The following is an 18,445-nucleotide window of genomic DNA, read 5'->3' as shown; positions in this document are numbered from 1 at the left end:
GATGGCCCCTCACACCCTGCTCAGCTGACTGAAGCCCAGGTGTCATGATTGTGGTCACTAGTTCCTTTCCTGCAAGGAAGTGGTAAACGCATCAAGTAACCTGTGGTCTCAATTACACATACTGTTAAAAATGCAATTTCTAGACCTTCTTATGGGCCCTCTTTCCTGAAACTGACCTTCCTAAGAACACATGCTCTGGTGAAGATGCTGGGCAAGTGGCTGTGCTAGTTCCTCTTTCACAATCACCCTTCTCCTCTCTACAAAACAAGGCACACCTCCCACTCATTCCTACTTTTACAGGCTGTACTGGTCTAGAACTGAAAACTGTTCAGGTATCTGTCTAAGGCCACTGCACATACTGGTATCAACTCTCTTAAAGAGAAATTACTCTGACACATGTTAAAATATTAAGAAAGACTTTATTCAAGACTATGAGCCCAGGGGAAAGTGTGGTGGAGCTGAATCCCAAAATCAACAAGGACAAGTGGGGGGTTTATAGCCAAGGAGCAGAGTGAGGGTGTCAGGGGATGGAAAATCACTAGCAAGGGGAGGGGCATTCTTGCTAAGTTGACTTAAGAGAATTCTTGCTGAAAGCAGGGCAAAGTAATTGGATATCAAGAGTAGGGGATAACTTAGCAAGATTCTTGCTAAATGGGGGTCAGTGCAGACAGATGTGCAAGGCCAAGGAGAGGGCTAGTCAAGAAGACAGCTCAAAAGAACCTCGCTGAAGTCCCATCAAGGAGACTACCCTCGCCAATGCATACTTTACACCTCAGGTGTTCTCAAATATTTCACTTCTAATTACACTGAAAAACAGCCTGATCATAGTTTACGATGAGGCTAGGGCACATTACTCGGAAGAAGTTCAACATGAAACTTCTCCCATTTCTACAAGTGATACATGATCTAAATGAAAAAAACAAAAAACAAAAAAAAAAACACCTCATCCATCTTACTCGGAAATGTATTGCCAGTAAATGTTTACTGTTTAATAATGTTTTTCTGTTTAATAATATTCAGTTTGTAATATATTTATATTGTTTCAATCAAATGGATAGTAATAGCTGTAATAATAACTCTTTAATCTTTTAATGATTTATCTGAGGAAATGTTTCAAAAATTAACTCAAGATATATATTTTCACTATAAAAATGGATATCAGAAAAAGACTATTAAGCATAGATTTCATTAGAATAAAGTTCTGTGGGGGAAGTAGAATGGAAACAGAAGATTAAAGAGAAAAGTATATGATATAAAATTTCCAAATGTTGTAAGATGAGCTCATTTATTTTTAAAGGAATTATAAGGCACAACCTAGAAGTTGAGAATTGTTTTATTCAGCAGATATACTGAGGACGTAAGCCCTGGAGACAGGTTCTCAGGTAGCTAAAAGACTGTTCCAAAGAGGTAAGGGAGGAGCCAAAACATGTAGTTAAGAGTATTAAAAGATTACCAAAGAAAACCAGGTATCTTGGGACTTCCCTGGTGGCCCAGTGGTTAAGACTCTGTGCTCCCAATGCAGGGGGCCTGAGTTCAACCTCTGATCAGAGAACTAGATCCCACCTGCCGCTACTAAAGATCCCACAGGCTGCAACAAAGACACTGCATAAATAAATATTTTTTAAAAAAGAAAACCTGGCATCTCAAGTTAATGAATTTACTACTTTTCTAAGTATGAGAAGATGCAAGTGACTAGGTTCTTTGAAATCCTTCCTTTGCTATGCATTTTAACTATTTAGGGCCAGTATCCTGTTTTTCTCTATCCTGAATCCCCTTAGGGTGCACAGTCTGGGAGGCAGCAGTAGCTGCTGGCTTAGAGGCCACAACATCCTTTGTTTACTGATACCGCAGGTGACATTCTTCCTCCACAATAATCTGTTTCAAATTGCTACTGGTATTTTTTATTTTTATTTTTTCAGTTGTACTAGGTCCTCAAGGCTATGCACAGACTTTCTCTAGTTGTGGTGAGCAGGGGCTACGCTTCCAGTTGTGGTGTGTGGATTTCCCACTGTGGGAGCCTCTCTTGTTGCAGAGCATGGGCTCTAGGTGTTGCAGAAACCACTACTCAAGAAACCAAGCACACTAGGAGAGTTGGAAAACTCAGGTTTACTACACCAGCAGGCCCAGAGGAGTTAACACTCCAAGCTCTGAGCCCTGAACAAAGGGGTTACAGAGTTTTTATAGACAGATTATAGTGGGCAACACTGGCTGTTAATAGGCTGGTTTAAACTAAAGGGTTTCGCATGTGCAGGAACAGCAGTCAGGATGTGGAGGGGGATGCCTGGACCTTTACACAGACAGGCATGATTAAGCAGGTTTGCAGGGGCCAGGCGATTGCAAAGAGCAGGACAAGGGCGAGTGAGATAAGCTCCAGTTCCTAGTATTATTAAGTCCCCACTTTCTGAGACTACATGACCTACATGATCCAGACTCCAAGAAGCAAGCTGAGTTACAGAGGCAGAAAGAGCAGGAGGTTATGGAAAAATTTAATTTTTCCTTTTTGTAGGCACACAGGGTTCAGGAATTATGGTACATGGGCTTCGCTGCACTGCAGCACGTGGGATCTTCCCAGACCAGGTATCGAACCAGTGTCCCTGCACTGGCAGGCAGATTCTTAACCACGGAATCACCAGGGAAGTCCTGGCTACTGGTATTTAAATTTCACTGTATACAACGAGTGCTATTCTAGTTTAATTTTAAATAGCTAACTTTCACAATAGACAAGAGATCAAATCCATTCATCTCATTGAATCCAATTCATTAGTCATTTAAAATCTGTAATAAAAGACTGCATGTCAAGTTAAAAAATATGTGCAGGTGTATATAGTTTCTGAAAGTTCCTTAAGAGAGTATACAAACAAAAACTTTGACACTCTCTGAGCTAGAGAAAAATGGTCAGATGGAAAGTGACCAGAAATTAGTAAAAAAGAACAACAGAAAGAAACCAAGGTTCCTGAAAAGAATCCTGAATTGCTTGAAATACATAATGTCAGTAGAGAGCAGCTGAGGTTGCAGAGACTTTAACTAAGGGCAGAGGCCCTGCAGCAGTGCAAGAACAATGGAGCTATGGGCCTTGTTTCAAACACCCGCACCCTTTCCATCCGCACTTCTCATGTCGGCTTCTTTTCTAACTAAGGAAACAAGGTGGGCTTCCCAGGTGGCACAGTGGTGAAGAATCTCCCTGCCAGTGCAGGAGAGGCAAGAGTCATGGGTTGGATCCCAGGGTCAGGAAGATTCCTTGGAGTATGAAATGGCAACCCACTCCAGTATTCTTGCCTGGAAAATTCCATGGACAAGACAGCTTCACAGCTGAATTCTACCAAAAATTTAGAGAAGAGCTAACACCTATCCTGCTCAAACTCTTCCAAAAAATTGCAGAGGAAGCTAAACTTCCAAACTCATTCTATGAGGCCACCATCACCCTAATACCAAAACCTGACAAAGATCCCACAAAAAAAAGAAAACTACAGGCCAATATCACTGATGAACATAGATGCAAAAATCCTTAACAAAATTCTAGCAATCAGAATCCAACAACACATTAAAAAGAGCATACACCAGGACCAAGTGGGCTTTATCCCAGGGATGCAAGGATTCTTCAATATCCGCAAATCAATCAATGTAATACACCACCTTAACAAATTGAAAAATAAAAACCATATGATTATCTCAATAGATGCAGAGAAAGCCTTTGACAAAATTCAACATCCATTTACGATAAAAACTCTCCAGAAAGCAGGAACAGAAGGAACATACCTCAACATAATAAAAGCTTTATATGACAAACCCACAGCAAACATTATCCTCAATGGTGAAAAATTGAAAGCATTTCCTCTAAAGTCAGGAACAAGACAAGGGTGCCCACTTTCACCATTACTATTCAACATAGTTTTGGAAGTTTTGGCCACAGCAATCAGAGCAGAAAAAGAAATAAAAGGAATCCAAATTGGAAAAGAAGGAGTAAAACTCTCACTATTTGCAGATGACATGATCCTCTACATAGAAAACCCTAAAGACTCCACCAGAAAATTACTAGAACTAATCAATGATTATAGTAAAGTTGCAGGATATAAAATCAACACACAGAAATCCCTTGCATTCCTATACACTAATAATGAGAAAACAGAAAGAGAAATTAAGGAAACAATTCCATTCACCATTGCAACGGAAAGAATAAAATACTTAGGAATATATCTACCTAAAGAAACTAAAGACCTATATATAGAAAACTATAAAACACTGGTGAAAGAAATCAAAGAGGACACTAATAGATGGAGAAATATACCATGTTCATGGATTGGAAGAATGAATATAGTGAAAATGAGTATACTACCCAAAGCAATTTATAGATTCAATGCAATCCCTATCAAGCTACCAACGGTATTCTTCACAGAGCTAGAACAAATAATTTCACAATTTGTATGGAAATACAAAAAAACCTCAAATAGCCAAAGCGATCTTGAGAAAGAAGAATGGAACTGGAGGAATCAACCTACCTGACTTCAGGCTCTATTACAAAGCCACAGTTATCAAGACAGTATGGTACTGGCACAAAGACAGAAATATAGATCAATGGAACAAAATAGAAAGCCCAGAGATAAATCCACGCACATATGGACACCTTATCTTTGACAAAGGAGGCAAGAATATACAGTGGATTAAGGACAATCTCTTTAACAAGTGGTGCTGGGAAATCTGGTCAACCACTTGTAAAAGAATGAAACTAGAACACTTTCTAACACCATACACAAAAATAAACTCAAAATGGATTAAAGGTCTCAATGTAAGACCAGAAACTATAAAACTCCTAGAGGAGAACATAGGCAAAACACTCTCCGACATATATCACAGCAGGATCCTCTATGACCTACCTCCCAGAATATTGGAAATAAAAGCAAAAATAAACAAATGGGACCTAATTAACCTTAAAAGCTTCTGCACAACAAAGGAAACTATTAGCAAGGTGAAAAGGCAGCCTTCACAATGGGAGAAAATAATAGCAAATGAAGCAACTGACAAACAACTAATCTGAAAAATATACAAGCAACTCCTACAGCTCAACTCCAGAAAAATAAATGACCCAATCAAAAAATGGGCCAAAGAACTAAATAGACATTTCTCCAAAGAAGACATACAGATGGCTAACAAACACATGAAAAAATGCTCAACATCACTCATTATCAGAGAAATGCAAATCAAAACCACTATGAGGTACCATTTCACGCCAGTCAGAATGGCTGCGATCCAAAAGTCTACAAGCAATAAATGCTGGAGAGGGTGTGGAGAAAAGGAAACCCTCTTACACTGTTGGTGGGAATGCAAACTAGTACAGCCACTATGGAGAACAGTGTGGAGATTCTTTAAAAAACTGGAAATAGAACTGCCTTATGATCCAGCAATCCCACTGCTGGGCATACACACTGAGGAAACCAGAAGGGAAAGAGACACGTGTACCCCAATGTTCATCACAGCACTGTTTATAATAGCCAGGACATGGAAGCAACCTAGATGCCCATCAGCAGATGAATGGATAAGAAAGCTGTGGTACATATACACAATGGAGTATTACTCAGCCATTCAAAAGAATACATTTGAATCAGTTCTAATGAGGTGGATGAAACTGGAGCCTACTATACAGAGTGAAGTAAGCCAGAAAGAAAAACACCAATACAGTATACTAATGCATATATATGGAATTTAGAAAGATGGTAACAATAACCCTGTGTACAAGACAGCAAAAGAGACACTGATGTATAGATCAGTCTTATGGACTCTGTGGGAGAGGGAGAGGGTGGGGAGATTTGGGAGAATGGCATTGATACATGTATAATATCACGTATGAAACGAGTCACCAGTCCAGGTAAGATGCACAATACTGGATGCTTGGGGCTGGTGCACTGGGACGACCCAGAGGGAGGGTATGGGGAGGGAGGAAGGAGGAGGGCTCAGGATGGGGAACGCAGGTATACCTGTGGTGGATTCATTTCGATATTTGGCAAAACTAATACAATATTGTAAAGTTTAAAAATAAAATAAAATTAAAAAAAAAAAATTCCATGGACAGAGAAGCCTGGCTTGCTACAGTCCATGGGGCTGCAAAGAGTTGGACACGACTGAGCACACATACACACATGGAAACAAGGTACTACGAAGAGGAACTTTCAGAAACCCTCACAAACACACTCCCACACTCCCCACCCACACTCTCTCCAGGAAGTGATAGTTTGATTCTTTCGAAAAAACTGTCACGAATTACAAAACACCAAGAGACCAAGACAAGCTAAAGAGCCAAAGGGTTTCACTCATCTTTACTTCCCAGTTAAAGACCAGGTGTGACCTGTGTGGATGCTGCCTTCTGCTCCTCCATCCAGACAGCATAGAAGGGGGAAGAGAACATTTATTTGCACTCTTTCATTGCTTTACCCAGGGCAACAATGAAGAGCCAAAGATGACAATAATCACAATCTTCCTTTCACTTTTTTTGAACAGTTGGGACAACGGAGGATGACATCGTTTTGATGACATCACCGATTCAATGGGCATGAGTTTGAGCAAACTCCAGGAGATGGTGAACAACAGGATGGCATGCTGCAGTCCATGGGGTTGCAAAGAGTCAGACACGGCTGAGAGACTGAACAACATCAACAAAAAGGCAAGAAAGCACAATTTTTAAACAAAAACATATTTTGGGGTCTTCCTTGGTGGCTCAGTAAAGAATCTGCCTGCCAATGCAGGAGATGTGGGTCTAATCCCTGATCTGGGAAGGTTCCAAGTCTCAGAGCAACTAAGCCAGTGCTCCACAACTGTTGAGCCTGTGCTCTAAAGTCTGGGAGCCACAACTACTAAGCCCATGTGCTGCAATGATTGAAGCCCATGTGCCCTAGAGCCTGTGCTCTGCAACCAGAGAAGCCACCTCAATGAGAAATCTGCACACCGCAACTAGAGAGTAGTCCCTACTGACAAAAATTAAAGAAAAGCACATGCAGCAACAAAGACCCAGTACCTCCAGAAATAAATAAATAAAAGTACACATTCTTTTAGAAAAGGTATTTTTTGGAACCCTCTCTCCATTTTGGCAGGGAACCTGGGCAAAGAACCTTGCTTAGAAACAAGTGACGATATTCACAATCTGCTGGTCTATCCTGTGCGGAGAGCTAAATTTCAAGTGGTGAATTTTCCCAGAACTTCTCTCTGGGAAAGCTGAGGCACTTCTTTTCTTACAGGTGACTCAATTGAGTTGATGAGAGCCTAAGTAATTCACTCAAAAGCCTGCCAGACAATAGACAAAGAGCTGAGATTCCACAACACATCACCATGTTCCATCTGCTATGCTCTGAATGTTTCTGTCCCCTAAAAATCATGTTGAAATCCCAAAGCCAGGGTGGTGGCATTAGGAGGCGGGAACGCTCAGAATGTGATTAGATCACAGTGCAGAGCCCTCATGAATGGGATAGATGCTCTTATAAAAGAGACTCCACAGAGACTGCTTACCCCTTCTACCAAGTGAAGACACAGACAGAGGGGCCAGCTGTGAACCAGGAAGAGAGTCCTCACCAGAAATGGACCTTGCCGGTGCCCTGACTGACTTGCCAGCTTCCAGAACTTTTGTTGTTTATAAACCACCCAGTAGGTAGAATTCTGTGTATTGTTATAGCAGCTCAAATGGACTAAGACAACATCTAAACAAGAAACTAACTACTATCACATGTTTTATTTCAAATCTGATTTAGAAGATACTACTTCTTTGTTCTGGTCTGAGGATATTGTGTTCTTCAAGAACTTTGAAGTATGCAGATGCACTTCTTGAAAAAATATGTATATTCATATTCATTGCCTCTCTGTATTTGCTGACTACTTGACTCATTAACCCCAACCAGCAAAGGTCACCATGTCCAACTCACCAAGCACAGCAGCTTTGTATAAAGCTCTCAATTGCTCTGCAGCATGAGCACAAAATAACTCCCAAATTTAGATATCTTGCTGGAGTTCTAGACTTTCATTTGTTGTCTCTTTCCTCACCAAGGAAACACTTCAACACTGCATATTTAAAGTTAAATTGTGACTTTTTAAAATTAAAGACATCAGTATTCTCCAAGTCAAAATCTCAATCTACTTCAACCCAGATAAGAGTCTCCATCTTTGACTTGACTCAGTTTAATATTTTTAATACTCCATTGGAAAAGCTGAAAATGGTATGATAATGAAATCTGTATATGGCCCAAAACCATAAAGGACACCTGATTTTAAAAAACAGTATTCAAACAGACTTAAGAAGATGAGATGAAGGAAGTAACATAAAATATAATTAGAATGAATATATAGTCCTCAATTCAGGTTTTAAATATTATACTAACGCTCTACAACTATTATGAGGATTTGTGGGTTACCACCAGTTGATGTTAAAAAGATTTAAGTGTCACTGCAGAGTCAAGGTGAATCTCTTGGATTATTTTATCTGCATAACAAAAAGGTCTAAACAAGGGCTGCGACAGCGCCAGTGAGGGCACACCTACAGAACAGGGTGTCCTTATTGTTCAAACAAGTCCCAGTGGGGAAGAGATGGGAGTCAAGCCAAAGGCCGCATGACAAAATGCACACAACACTGAACTCACTCCTTCTAGAAAGTGCACCAACACCCCAGCTCACTTAACAAGAGCAGCTCCATAAGCAACCTCCCATGCCAGGATCACAGGCAAGTAAGTACAACACCAGTAACACACAGATGGGCGGCAAAGTGACCTTGCAGATCTTGACACAGATCTTACAAAGATACACCAAGCCTATGGAAGAGACAAAAAAGTCTGGAAGGTACCTGTTAATAATGACCCTGATGCTGCTAAGTCACTTCAATCGTGTCCGACTCTGTGCGACCCCACAGATGCTCAAAACAGAATGATATTAATAATAATAATAAAAAAAAAGACCAAGAGAAGCTGTAGATGGCCCTCCTGCCCCCACCTGGAGATGGTGGGATTGATTACTCAAGCAAGTAATTCTGGAAAAACAGAAAAAATTCTTAATATGATCATGCCACTAACTTCCAAAGTCAAGTGAGGACTACGCTATTATGCATCACAGACTTTTACCAGAAAAATAATTCCTCCCCTCACCCATTGATTCAATTCTAAAAATGAGTACTTGGAATAAAATTAACTTATTTTATAATCTGGGCTTTGCTTTTTCCAAATAAAGCTAAATCAAACTTTTTCCCAGTATGAAACTTTGAACTCTGTTTTATTCACTCTTGAGTGGTCTTTTTCTCATTTCAGTTCAGTCACTCACTTCAGTGTCCGCCTCTCTGAGACCCCATGGAGCTGCAGCTTCCGTGTCCATCACCAACTTCCATCACCAAGACCCAGAGCTTGCTCAAACTCACATCCATTGAGTTGGTGATGCCATCCAACCATCTCATCCTCTGTCGTCCTGTTTTCCTCCTGCCCTCAATCTTTCCCAGCATCAGGGTCTTTTCCAATGAGTCAGCTCTTCACATCTGGTGGCCAAAGTACTGGAGCTTCAGCTTCAGCATCAGTTCTTCCAATGAATATTCAGGTCTAATTTCCTTTAAATTCACTGGTTGGATCTCCTTGTAGTCCAAGGGTCTCTCAAGAATCTTCTCCAACACCACAGATCAAAAGCATCAATTCTTTGGCACTCCACTTTCTTCATGGTCCAACTCTCACATCCATACATGACTACTGGAAAAAATGTAGCTTTGACTAGATGGACTTTTGGTCAGCAAAGTAATGTCTCTGCTTTTTAATATGCTGTCTATGTTGGTCATAGTTTTTCTTCCAAGGAGCAAGCACCTTTTAATTTCAGGGCTGCAGTCACCATCTGCAGTGATTTTGGAGCCCAAGAAAATAGTCTCTCACTGTTTCCACTGTTTCCCCATCTATTTGCCATGAAGTGATGTGACCGAATGCAATGATCTTTGTTTTTTGAATGTTGAGCTTTAATGCAGCTTTTTCACTTTCCTCTTGCACTTTCATCAAGAGGCTCTTTAGTTCTTCTTTACTTTCTGCCATAGGGGTGGTGTCATCTGCATATCTGAGGTTATTGATATTTCTCATGGCAATCTTGCACATCCAGCCCAGCATTGGACATAATGTACTTTGCATAGATGTTAAAAAAGCAAGGTAACAATATACAGTCTTGACATACTCCTTTCCCAGTTTGGAATCATTCCATTGTTCCATGTCTGGTTCTAACAGTTGCTTCTTGACCTGCATACAGATTTCTCAGGAGGCACATTTGGTGGTCTGGTATTCCTATCTCTTGAAGAATTTTCCATAGTTCACTGTGATCCACACAGTCAAAGGCTTTATAGTCAATAAAGCAGAAGTAGATGTTTTTCTTGGAGAAGGCAATGGCACCCCACTCCAGTACTCTTGCCTGGAAAACCCCATGGACAGAGGAGCCTGGTAGGCTGCAGTCTATGGGGTCGCTCAGAGTTGGACACGACTGAGCGCCTTCACTTTCACTTTTCACTGTCATGCATTGGAGAAGGAAATGGCAACCCACTCCAGTATTCTTGCCTGGAGAATCCCAGGGACGGGGGAGCCTGGTGGGCGCCGTCTCAGGGGTCGCACGGAGTCGGACACGAATGAAGCGACTTAGCAGCAGCAGACGTTTTTCTGGAACTCTCTTGCTTTTTCGATGATCCAACGGATGTTGGCAAATTGATCTCTTGTTCTTCTGCCTTTTCTATATCCAGCTTGAACATCTGTAATTTCTTGGTTCACATACTATTGAAGGCTAGCTTGGAGAATTTTCAGCATTACTTTGCTAGTATGTGAGAAGAATGCAATTGTGCAGTAGTTTGAACATTCTTTAGCATTGCCTTTCTTTGGGATTGGAATGAAAACGGACCTTTTCCAGTCCTGTGGCCACTGATGTTTTTCAAATTTGCTGGCATATTGAATGCAGCATTTTCATAGCATCATCTTTTAGGATCTGAAATAGCTCAGCTAGAATTCCATCACCTCCACTAGCTTTGTTCATAGTGATGTTTCCTAAGACCCACTTGATTTCATACTCCAAAATGTCTGGCTCTAGGTAAGTGATCACACCATCGTGGTTATCTGGGTCATTAAGATCTTTTTTGTATAGTTCTTCTGTGTATTCTCAGAGAAGGCAATGGCACCCCACTCCAGTACTCTTGCCTGGAAAATCCCATGGATGGAGGAGCCTGGAAGGCTGTAGTCCATGGGGTCACTGAGGGTCGGACACTGAGTGACTTCACTTTCACTTTTCACTTTCATGCATTGGAGAAGGAAATGGCAACTCACTCCAGTGTTCTTGCCTGGAGAATCCCAGGGACAGGGAAGCCTGGTAGGCTGCCGTCTATGGGGGTCGCACAGAGTCGGACACGACTGAAGTGACTTAGCATAGCATCTGTGTATTCTTGCCACCTCTTCTTAATATCTTCTGCATCTGTTGGGTCCATACTGTTCCTATTCTTTATTGTGCCTGTCTTCTCATGAAATGTTCCCTTGGTATCTCTAATTTTCTTGAGGAGGTCTCTAGTCTTTCCCATTTTATTGTTTTCCTTTATTTCTTTGCATTGATCACTGAGGATGGCTTTCTAATCTCTCTTGATATTCTTTGGAACTTCACATTCAGATGTATATATCTTTTCTTTTCTCCTTTGCCTTTCCCTTTCACTTGTCTTCTTTTTTCAGCTATTTGTAATGCCTCCTCAGACAACCATTTTGCCTTTTTGCGTTTCTTCTTCTTGGGGATGGTTTTGATTACTGCCTCCCATACAACGTTATGAACCTCCGTCCATAGTTCTTCAGGCACTCTGTCTATCAGATCTAATCCCTTGAATCTATTTGTCACTTCCACTGTATAATCATAAGGGATTTGATTTAGGTCATACCTGAATGGTCTAGTGGCTTTTCCTTCTTCAATTTAAGTCTGAATTTTGCAATAAGGAGTTCATGATCTGAGCCACAGGCAGCTCCTGGTCTTGTTTTTGCTGACTGTATAGAGCTTCTTTATCTTTGGCTAAGAAGAATATAATCAATCTGATTTCAATATTGACCATCTGGTGATGTCCATGTGTAGAGTCGTCTCTTGTGTTGCTAGAAGAGGGTGTTTGCTATGACCAGTGCATTCTCTTGGCAAAATTCTGTTAGCCTTTGCCCTTTTTCATTTTGTACTCCAAGGCCAAACTTCACTTTGTACTCCAAGGTCTTTTTCTAGGACCAGTTTTTCAGTGATAATTTCCTAAGCACTGTCCATCCAGTTTGGCAATTTTCAAAGGGTATCTGTGAGGATGATGAGATGATGCAAAACCATGTCTTGTGAGAAATGACAGAAGGAAATGAAACCTAGAGAAGAACACATGGAGAGCAACACAGCTGTGAAGGGCTGTCATTGTGATTATATTTCTTCTGAAAAGCACAAGGATATAGAACTAGGACCAGGTAGAAACAATGCAGACATTTCTATTCAATATAACAGAAAACTTTGACAACTTAAATTATCCAAAATTTTGATACATTGCTTTAGAGATAGTGAGTTTCCATCTCTACAGGTGTTCACATAATGATTAGCTCTTTGTGTGATTAGCACACAAAGACCCTTCAGAGTCATAGCTAATACATTACCTTCCCTTCTCCTACTGAAGTTGTATTCAGCTCCCTCCTCCAGGGTCATTACCCATGGTTCTTTTCACTTGTTCAAATATTTATGGAATCCCTGCTGTATGCCAGGCACTGTTCCAGGAGTTTGGGATATTTCAGTTAACACAAGTGAATCAAAACCTTTGCCTTTATAATGTGTAGATTGTGGGAAGTAAATTCCATAATATTTTGAAGTGAATAAATACGGAGAAAGGAGGGAATTGTTTAGGTTAGAGCCAGTGTGCTGGGAAGAGATTTAGGTTGGAATTTTATATAGAGTGGTCAAGGTAGGCCTCATCAAGAGGGTGACATCTGAGAGACCTCATTAAGAGGATAAATGTAGGTTCTAAGAGAATGACTTGCCAGCCCATGGCTAAATAATCCAGTGGCCACTAGCTTAATCTATGTACTTCTAGAGTCACTGCCATCCAGCTGGTCTTCACAGGTTTGCACAAGTCAAAGAATGCAAGGTTAATTAGGGCCCCAGAGTCTGCGCCCAGAGCCCCAGGTCCTCTTCTTACAGCAGGAGCCAGTTCCCGCAGTTCCGAGTGGAGTCCTTCCCACCAGGTTCATTTACCACTGCCACCTCTCACCCTCATCACCTAGCCTCCAGAGAGCTTCCAGAGATAACAAACTCCCTACAGTTTTCTCTTTCATTCAAACTGCAAGTTGCTCAGGGACAGCTGCACTGGTTTATTTCAGAAAATTGGCATCCAGGGGCTGCCACATTCATTGCAATTCCAGGGTACAAAAAACAGATGGCATGAGACAAAAAACACTCTTAAACATGAGTTGGTTCTAATTTCAAGACTCCTGGGTGTCAAAATACAATGGACTTGGAAAAATACTCAGTAATCCTGTTAATTTCCCTGGTTTCAAGAGACAATGTTCCCTTTCCAACTGTCTCTAAGAGAAGACCACTCCTTTTTCTAGCCCAAGAAGGGATGTTCTTTGGCCAGAATAACTTTGCAACACATGGCGGCCTCACTTAAAGGTTTCCAGCTTTTGGTCCAGGGGACGATCAGAAAGATACTGATGCCAGTCTCTTAAATAAAATAACATAGTACAGTTTCTTCCCTTGTGAATGGATGCTTACAGTCCCCAGCCCTGGCACAGGGGTAATTTTATACTGAATAATATACTACACATTTCTGGGCTCATTTCAGAAAGGACAGAACCCAGAACAAATACTACTCAGTATCTAACAAAGTGTCAACAACCAGACCTCTAGAAAGAGATTGCAGTGATATCCAGAAAACCACACAGCCTGACAAAAGCCCATATGCACATATGCTCAGCACCTAATGACTCCCCAGGTTCTACTAAGGCATAATTAGCTTTGAAACTGCTTTTCTTTTTCAGTTTCTAAGGTGCTGCTGCAGCCCAGTGAAGGCCACTGGGAATTAATTCACCAGAGTTACTAGGAGACAGCTCACACCATCACTCTTCCTGTAGGCATTGTTAGCAGGGCCTTCCAGAAACCAGAGAACAGAAGAAAAACACAGAAGTTTAGAATTTCATGACCCTCAAAGAGCTTTGGGATTCCCCTATTCTGTGGCCTCCCCCACGGCCTATGTGCCTGGGATCTACAAGGCTGGCATAGAGTGGGGAGGAGAAAAGATGTAACAAGGGTCCTCACTGGCTTCCCATGCAGTTCACAGGCAAGTCCAAGTTGACGGAAAGAAAAGGTCACTTGAGTAATGAGCTCCCTGAAGTCCCCCCGGGGAAGGGATAATGCCACCCCCAGCCTGTTTCTACCAACAGCTGTGCCTGGGATTTCGGGTGAGCACGTACTGGGGCTTCCCGGACAGTCCTGCTGCGGCCTAACTGTGCAGACATGACTGCTGACAGTCCCCACCTTCACTCTCCAGTATCATAGCTTGGATGCTAAATTATATGGTCCCCGAAGGAAATGTAACTGAGTTCCAATGGGAATTTTGTTGGCTTACCCATTTCATGAGACAATACCTCTCCAAGTCCACCACTGGCCTCAGGACAGACCTGTACAAATTCTCTGCATGTCTCTGTGTCCAGCAGTGGGAGAGGCAGCAACACGCACTGGGTGGTGCGACCGCTGCTAGTGCTGCATCTCAAGCCCTCATATGTCACAGCAGTGAGACTGTGGACAAGCTCTCTATCATCTCCCATTTGAAACAAAAAAGGGAATTAAAGTAATTGCTAAGAAGATTAATGAGTTAATATTTGTTAAACGCTTAGAACAATCCCTGACACAGGGTAGGCACTCTGTGTTTGCTAATTAAAAAACAAACATTCAGTCCAGCTCTATAACAGGTAAGTGAATTTCTATTTAAGGAAGTGAAGCAGCTGGAGGAAATCCCTTCTTAAACAGCTTAAACAGCTTTTAGATACTCTCCCCGCTCAAGGACTTCCCGCAAACACACTTCCCCCGCCCTCGCCCCAAGCAACCCAGGGTGACTCTGGCTTGGAAGAGGATCCCAGAGGGCAAAAAGGCCGCCAGGTGGTTTATGGTCAACTACACTACAATCACAATGAAACCAATGCAAGAAGAACAAAGAAACAAAGAGGAGAATCCCAGGTTGCAGCTGGCTGTCAGGCTTCTCAACATCTCCCTTAATTGTCTTATACCCTCAAATTGAAAACAGCTCTTTGCTTCCACATACTCAGCAACAGAAGTTGCACATTTAAGTATGTGATTCAGGACTTCAAAAGCATCAAAAATGTCCTGATAACCAATATTAAATGAAATTCAGAGCAACACACTAAAGATGAAAACATCTCAGATACATAACTCATGTGTTAAGATTCCATGTGATAAATTAGAAAGAAATCTCCTTAATGCCACAGAGAGACACCCCTCTACCACAAACAAAATAGCTGCTTGGGACAATCATGTAAAAATGGGTTACACTGAATCATCCCATGAAAACAAAAATTAACAACCATCTAGATAATCGATTTTGTGAAAGCATCAATTCAGTTATTTAAATTTTAGTGTAAATTATTTCACCAAGTGCTGCTTTTTAAGTGGGGGTGGGGGGGTGGGATTGCACGTGTAAGTACAGATGCATGCCTTTTTATATGAACAGTGGGGTCAGATTCACTTGTCCATTATCTGTTTGGTGATCACAGAAAGGATGTTATTCCTAAGGTCATAAAATTCTGAATAATCGAAGACAACTCAAGTGGAGGGCACTCCACGAAAATTTTAACCACTTAGCCAGGGGACACAGGAACAAAAACAGGAAGTCTTGCTACGGTGGCGCCTGGCATAAGAAACTTTTCCATTAACCTTTCTTGCAGGAGAGCTAAGGCTCTCCCTCCCAACATTTTGTAACTTGTATTTCTTTACAAATGAAGAAAACCAAGGAGTCATTTCCAAAGATGTACTACCTAAAATTGAACACGTAAGATACTCATCCTCCATTTACTTAGACTTCATTAACAATAATTTCCTTTAAAATAATGAAGCCAAGCAAGGAATGGAACAAGCCCTAATCCACACTGCACCCCAGCACCTACCCCCCCCCCCCCAGCTCACATTTTAAAGAATCCGTTTTATCAAGGAGGGGGTGACCCCATCCGAGGGAGCCCCTTTCCAGCAGTGGGCAGTTGAGGTCTCCACGAGGTTGCGGTTACCGGCGCTTCCTCCGTAGTCGCTTCAACAAGTCCCGGGTCTCGGCGCCAAAAGGCCACACCCACCACGCCATCTCTTCGGAGGTTTTCTCTCGCATCTGAAGATTCTGCGCTCCATTTTCACATGCGAGGACTTCTGCTCTGTCCCGCCATTTCACTCGTGCTTCCGTGACGTTTCCCACAGCCACGCATCCGCGCGGTCGCACCTGGACCCGGCGGCGCCCCAGCCCCAAGCCCCAAACCACTGGGCGCCTGGAATCTCTGCCTGAACCGCACCCGAGACCCTCACCCAGACCAGAGCCGAGGCCCCGGGGGGTGAACCGGCGCACAGCGCGCAAAGGGTGCTCCTGAGTCCTCTCTACTCGCGAGAAACGATAAATGCGGGGCGGGGGGACTGAGGGCCATCAGAAGGGCGGGGAGGGCTCGGGCGACCCTGTCACCAGGGCCCAGAGCCTTCCACACCGAGGCTCTTGCGGGTCGGTGAGCCTTTGGCTCTCGTCCCTCGGCCCCCAGGGCTCCTGAGGACGGTCGGTGCTGCTCCCGCTTACCCCGCCCGGCCCGGCCCTACCTCCACCAGCAGCCCGAGCAGCAGTGCCGCCACTCTCCAGGCCAGGCTGTCCATGGCTGCACGTCCTCCTGGTCACAGGCGCGGGTCAGTAGCACTTCCCCTGCAAGGCGGCCAGCGGGCTGGCGGGCGGGATCCCAGCCTGGGGACCCAGAGGCACGAGCGGGCGAGCGGGGACCCGGGATGAGCCGCTCCGCCCTCGCCGCGCTCCGCCCCCGGCTCGCGCGCCTGGGCTCGCGCGCCCCCGGCTCAGCTAAGGAGTGTCAAGGGTCCTCCCCTCCAGAGTGCACGCGCCAGGAGCGAGGAGACAAGTCGCGCGGCAGGGCGAGTGGAGGGAAGCTGCCAGCCGTTTGCTCCCTCCGAAGACATCGTCGTGTCACCCCTGAATAGGCCTAGTAAGGTTTATAAAAGAAGCAGTCTCCGCGTGAGGCTTGTTCCAAGGAGGCACATGAACCTATTGTGTGCCTGCAGGTTCTTCGTCCCTCTCATCCCTGCGCTCACCGTGGGATGGTACACCCTCCCCACGTGTGACTGCAAGGATGGCCAAAGGATGAGGAGGCAGACCGAGAATGGAAGGCTCCCTATGCCTCATCTCTCACTTAAATGTGGTGCTTTTATGCCCACGTCCTCCTGCGCTGTCCCTGCATGCACACCCTCTACATCTGGACCATGAAGCCCACCGTCCCGCTGTTAACTTTGCAATGTCCTTCGCCTCTGCTGAACTGACTTTCCACCCCTCAGTACCACGTGAAAAGAAAGAAAGAAAGTTCAGTCGTGTCCAACTCTTTGCGACCCCATGGACTATACAGTACATTTAATTCTCCAGTCCAGAATACTGGAGTGGGTAGCCTTTCCCTTCTCCAGGGGATCTTCCCAAAGCAGGAATTGAACCCGGGTCTCCTGCATTGCAGACGGATTCTTTACCAGCTGAGCCATAAGGGAAGCTTCCAGTACCACATACTTACCGTATCCCCCCCCCCCACCCCAACATCTTGGCTCAGATTGCATCTCATTTGTACAGTTATTCAACAAGTATTTATTGAGCTTGTAAGTTGTACCAGATCATGAGCTGGAGAGCCAGTTCGTGGGGGAGGTAGGGAGGGAGACGAGAAAACTCTGCCTGGTGTCTAAGAGAGATAGTCTCTTGCACCAGTAGGATGCAAAGTGCATAGACCTGGGAGTACTGAATAGGAAAAGACATTACCACACCTGGTTGTTCAGCAGCCCCAGGCGTTACTAAATGAACAATTGAAAGAATTGCAGACTTCTGTCTCTGGGTTACCTAATCACTTACAAGGTAAGTGCAACATAACTGAGCCCTTAACTACTGATGTTTTAGTTCAAGTTTTCAGTCTGAAGCATTACTTGGGACCCTTTAGAAAAGAAAAGGTCTTCAACGAGAAGGGGTTATCCTAGTGTCTGAGTTAACTCACCTCTTCTTCCATAAAAATAGGCCCCCAGGGTTTAGAATACTGAGGATTTCACTTTTCAGTTTCCTTTGCACTAGCTGTTTGCTTAGGCTTCCATAACAAAGTACCAGACTGGAGGACTTAAGCAACAGAAATTTATTTTACTCAAAGTTCCAAAGAGAAGAAGTTCAAAATCAGTGGATCAACCAGGTTGATTTCCTTTGAGA

At 43.3% G+C, this 18,445-nt stretch overlaps 1 protein-coding gene across 1 annotated transcript in view; it reads right to left on the bottom strand.

The window, feature by feature from the left end:
- The window catches only part of VOPP1 (VOPP1 WW domain binding protein), a 170,559-nt gene extending 153,493 nt beyond the window's left edge, over window positions 1–17,066 (bottom strand). The window contains exon 1 of the mRNA XM_055557253.1: window positions 16,813–17,066. Within this exon, the coding sequence (XP_055413228.1) occupies window positions 16,813–16,866 (54 nt within the window). The 5' untranslated portion in view covers window positions 16,867–17,066. The remainder of the gene's footprint in view (window positions 1–16,812) is intronic.
- Between the last annotated feature and the right edge of the window lie 1,379 nt (window positions 17,067–18,445).

This window comes from Bubalus kerabau, chromosome 20 (genome assembly GCF_029407905.1).
Source record: "Bubalus kerabau isolate K-KA32 ecotype Philippines breed swamp buffalo chromosome 20, PCC_UOA_SB_1v2, whole genome shotgun sequence".
Lineage (NCBI taxonomy): Eukaryota > Metazoa > Chordata > Mammalia > Artiodactyla > Bovidae > Bubalus > Bubalus kerabau.
The sequence above is the reverse complement of the archived record's forward strand: the minus strand, read 5'-3'. Positions and strand labels throughout refer to the sequence as shown.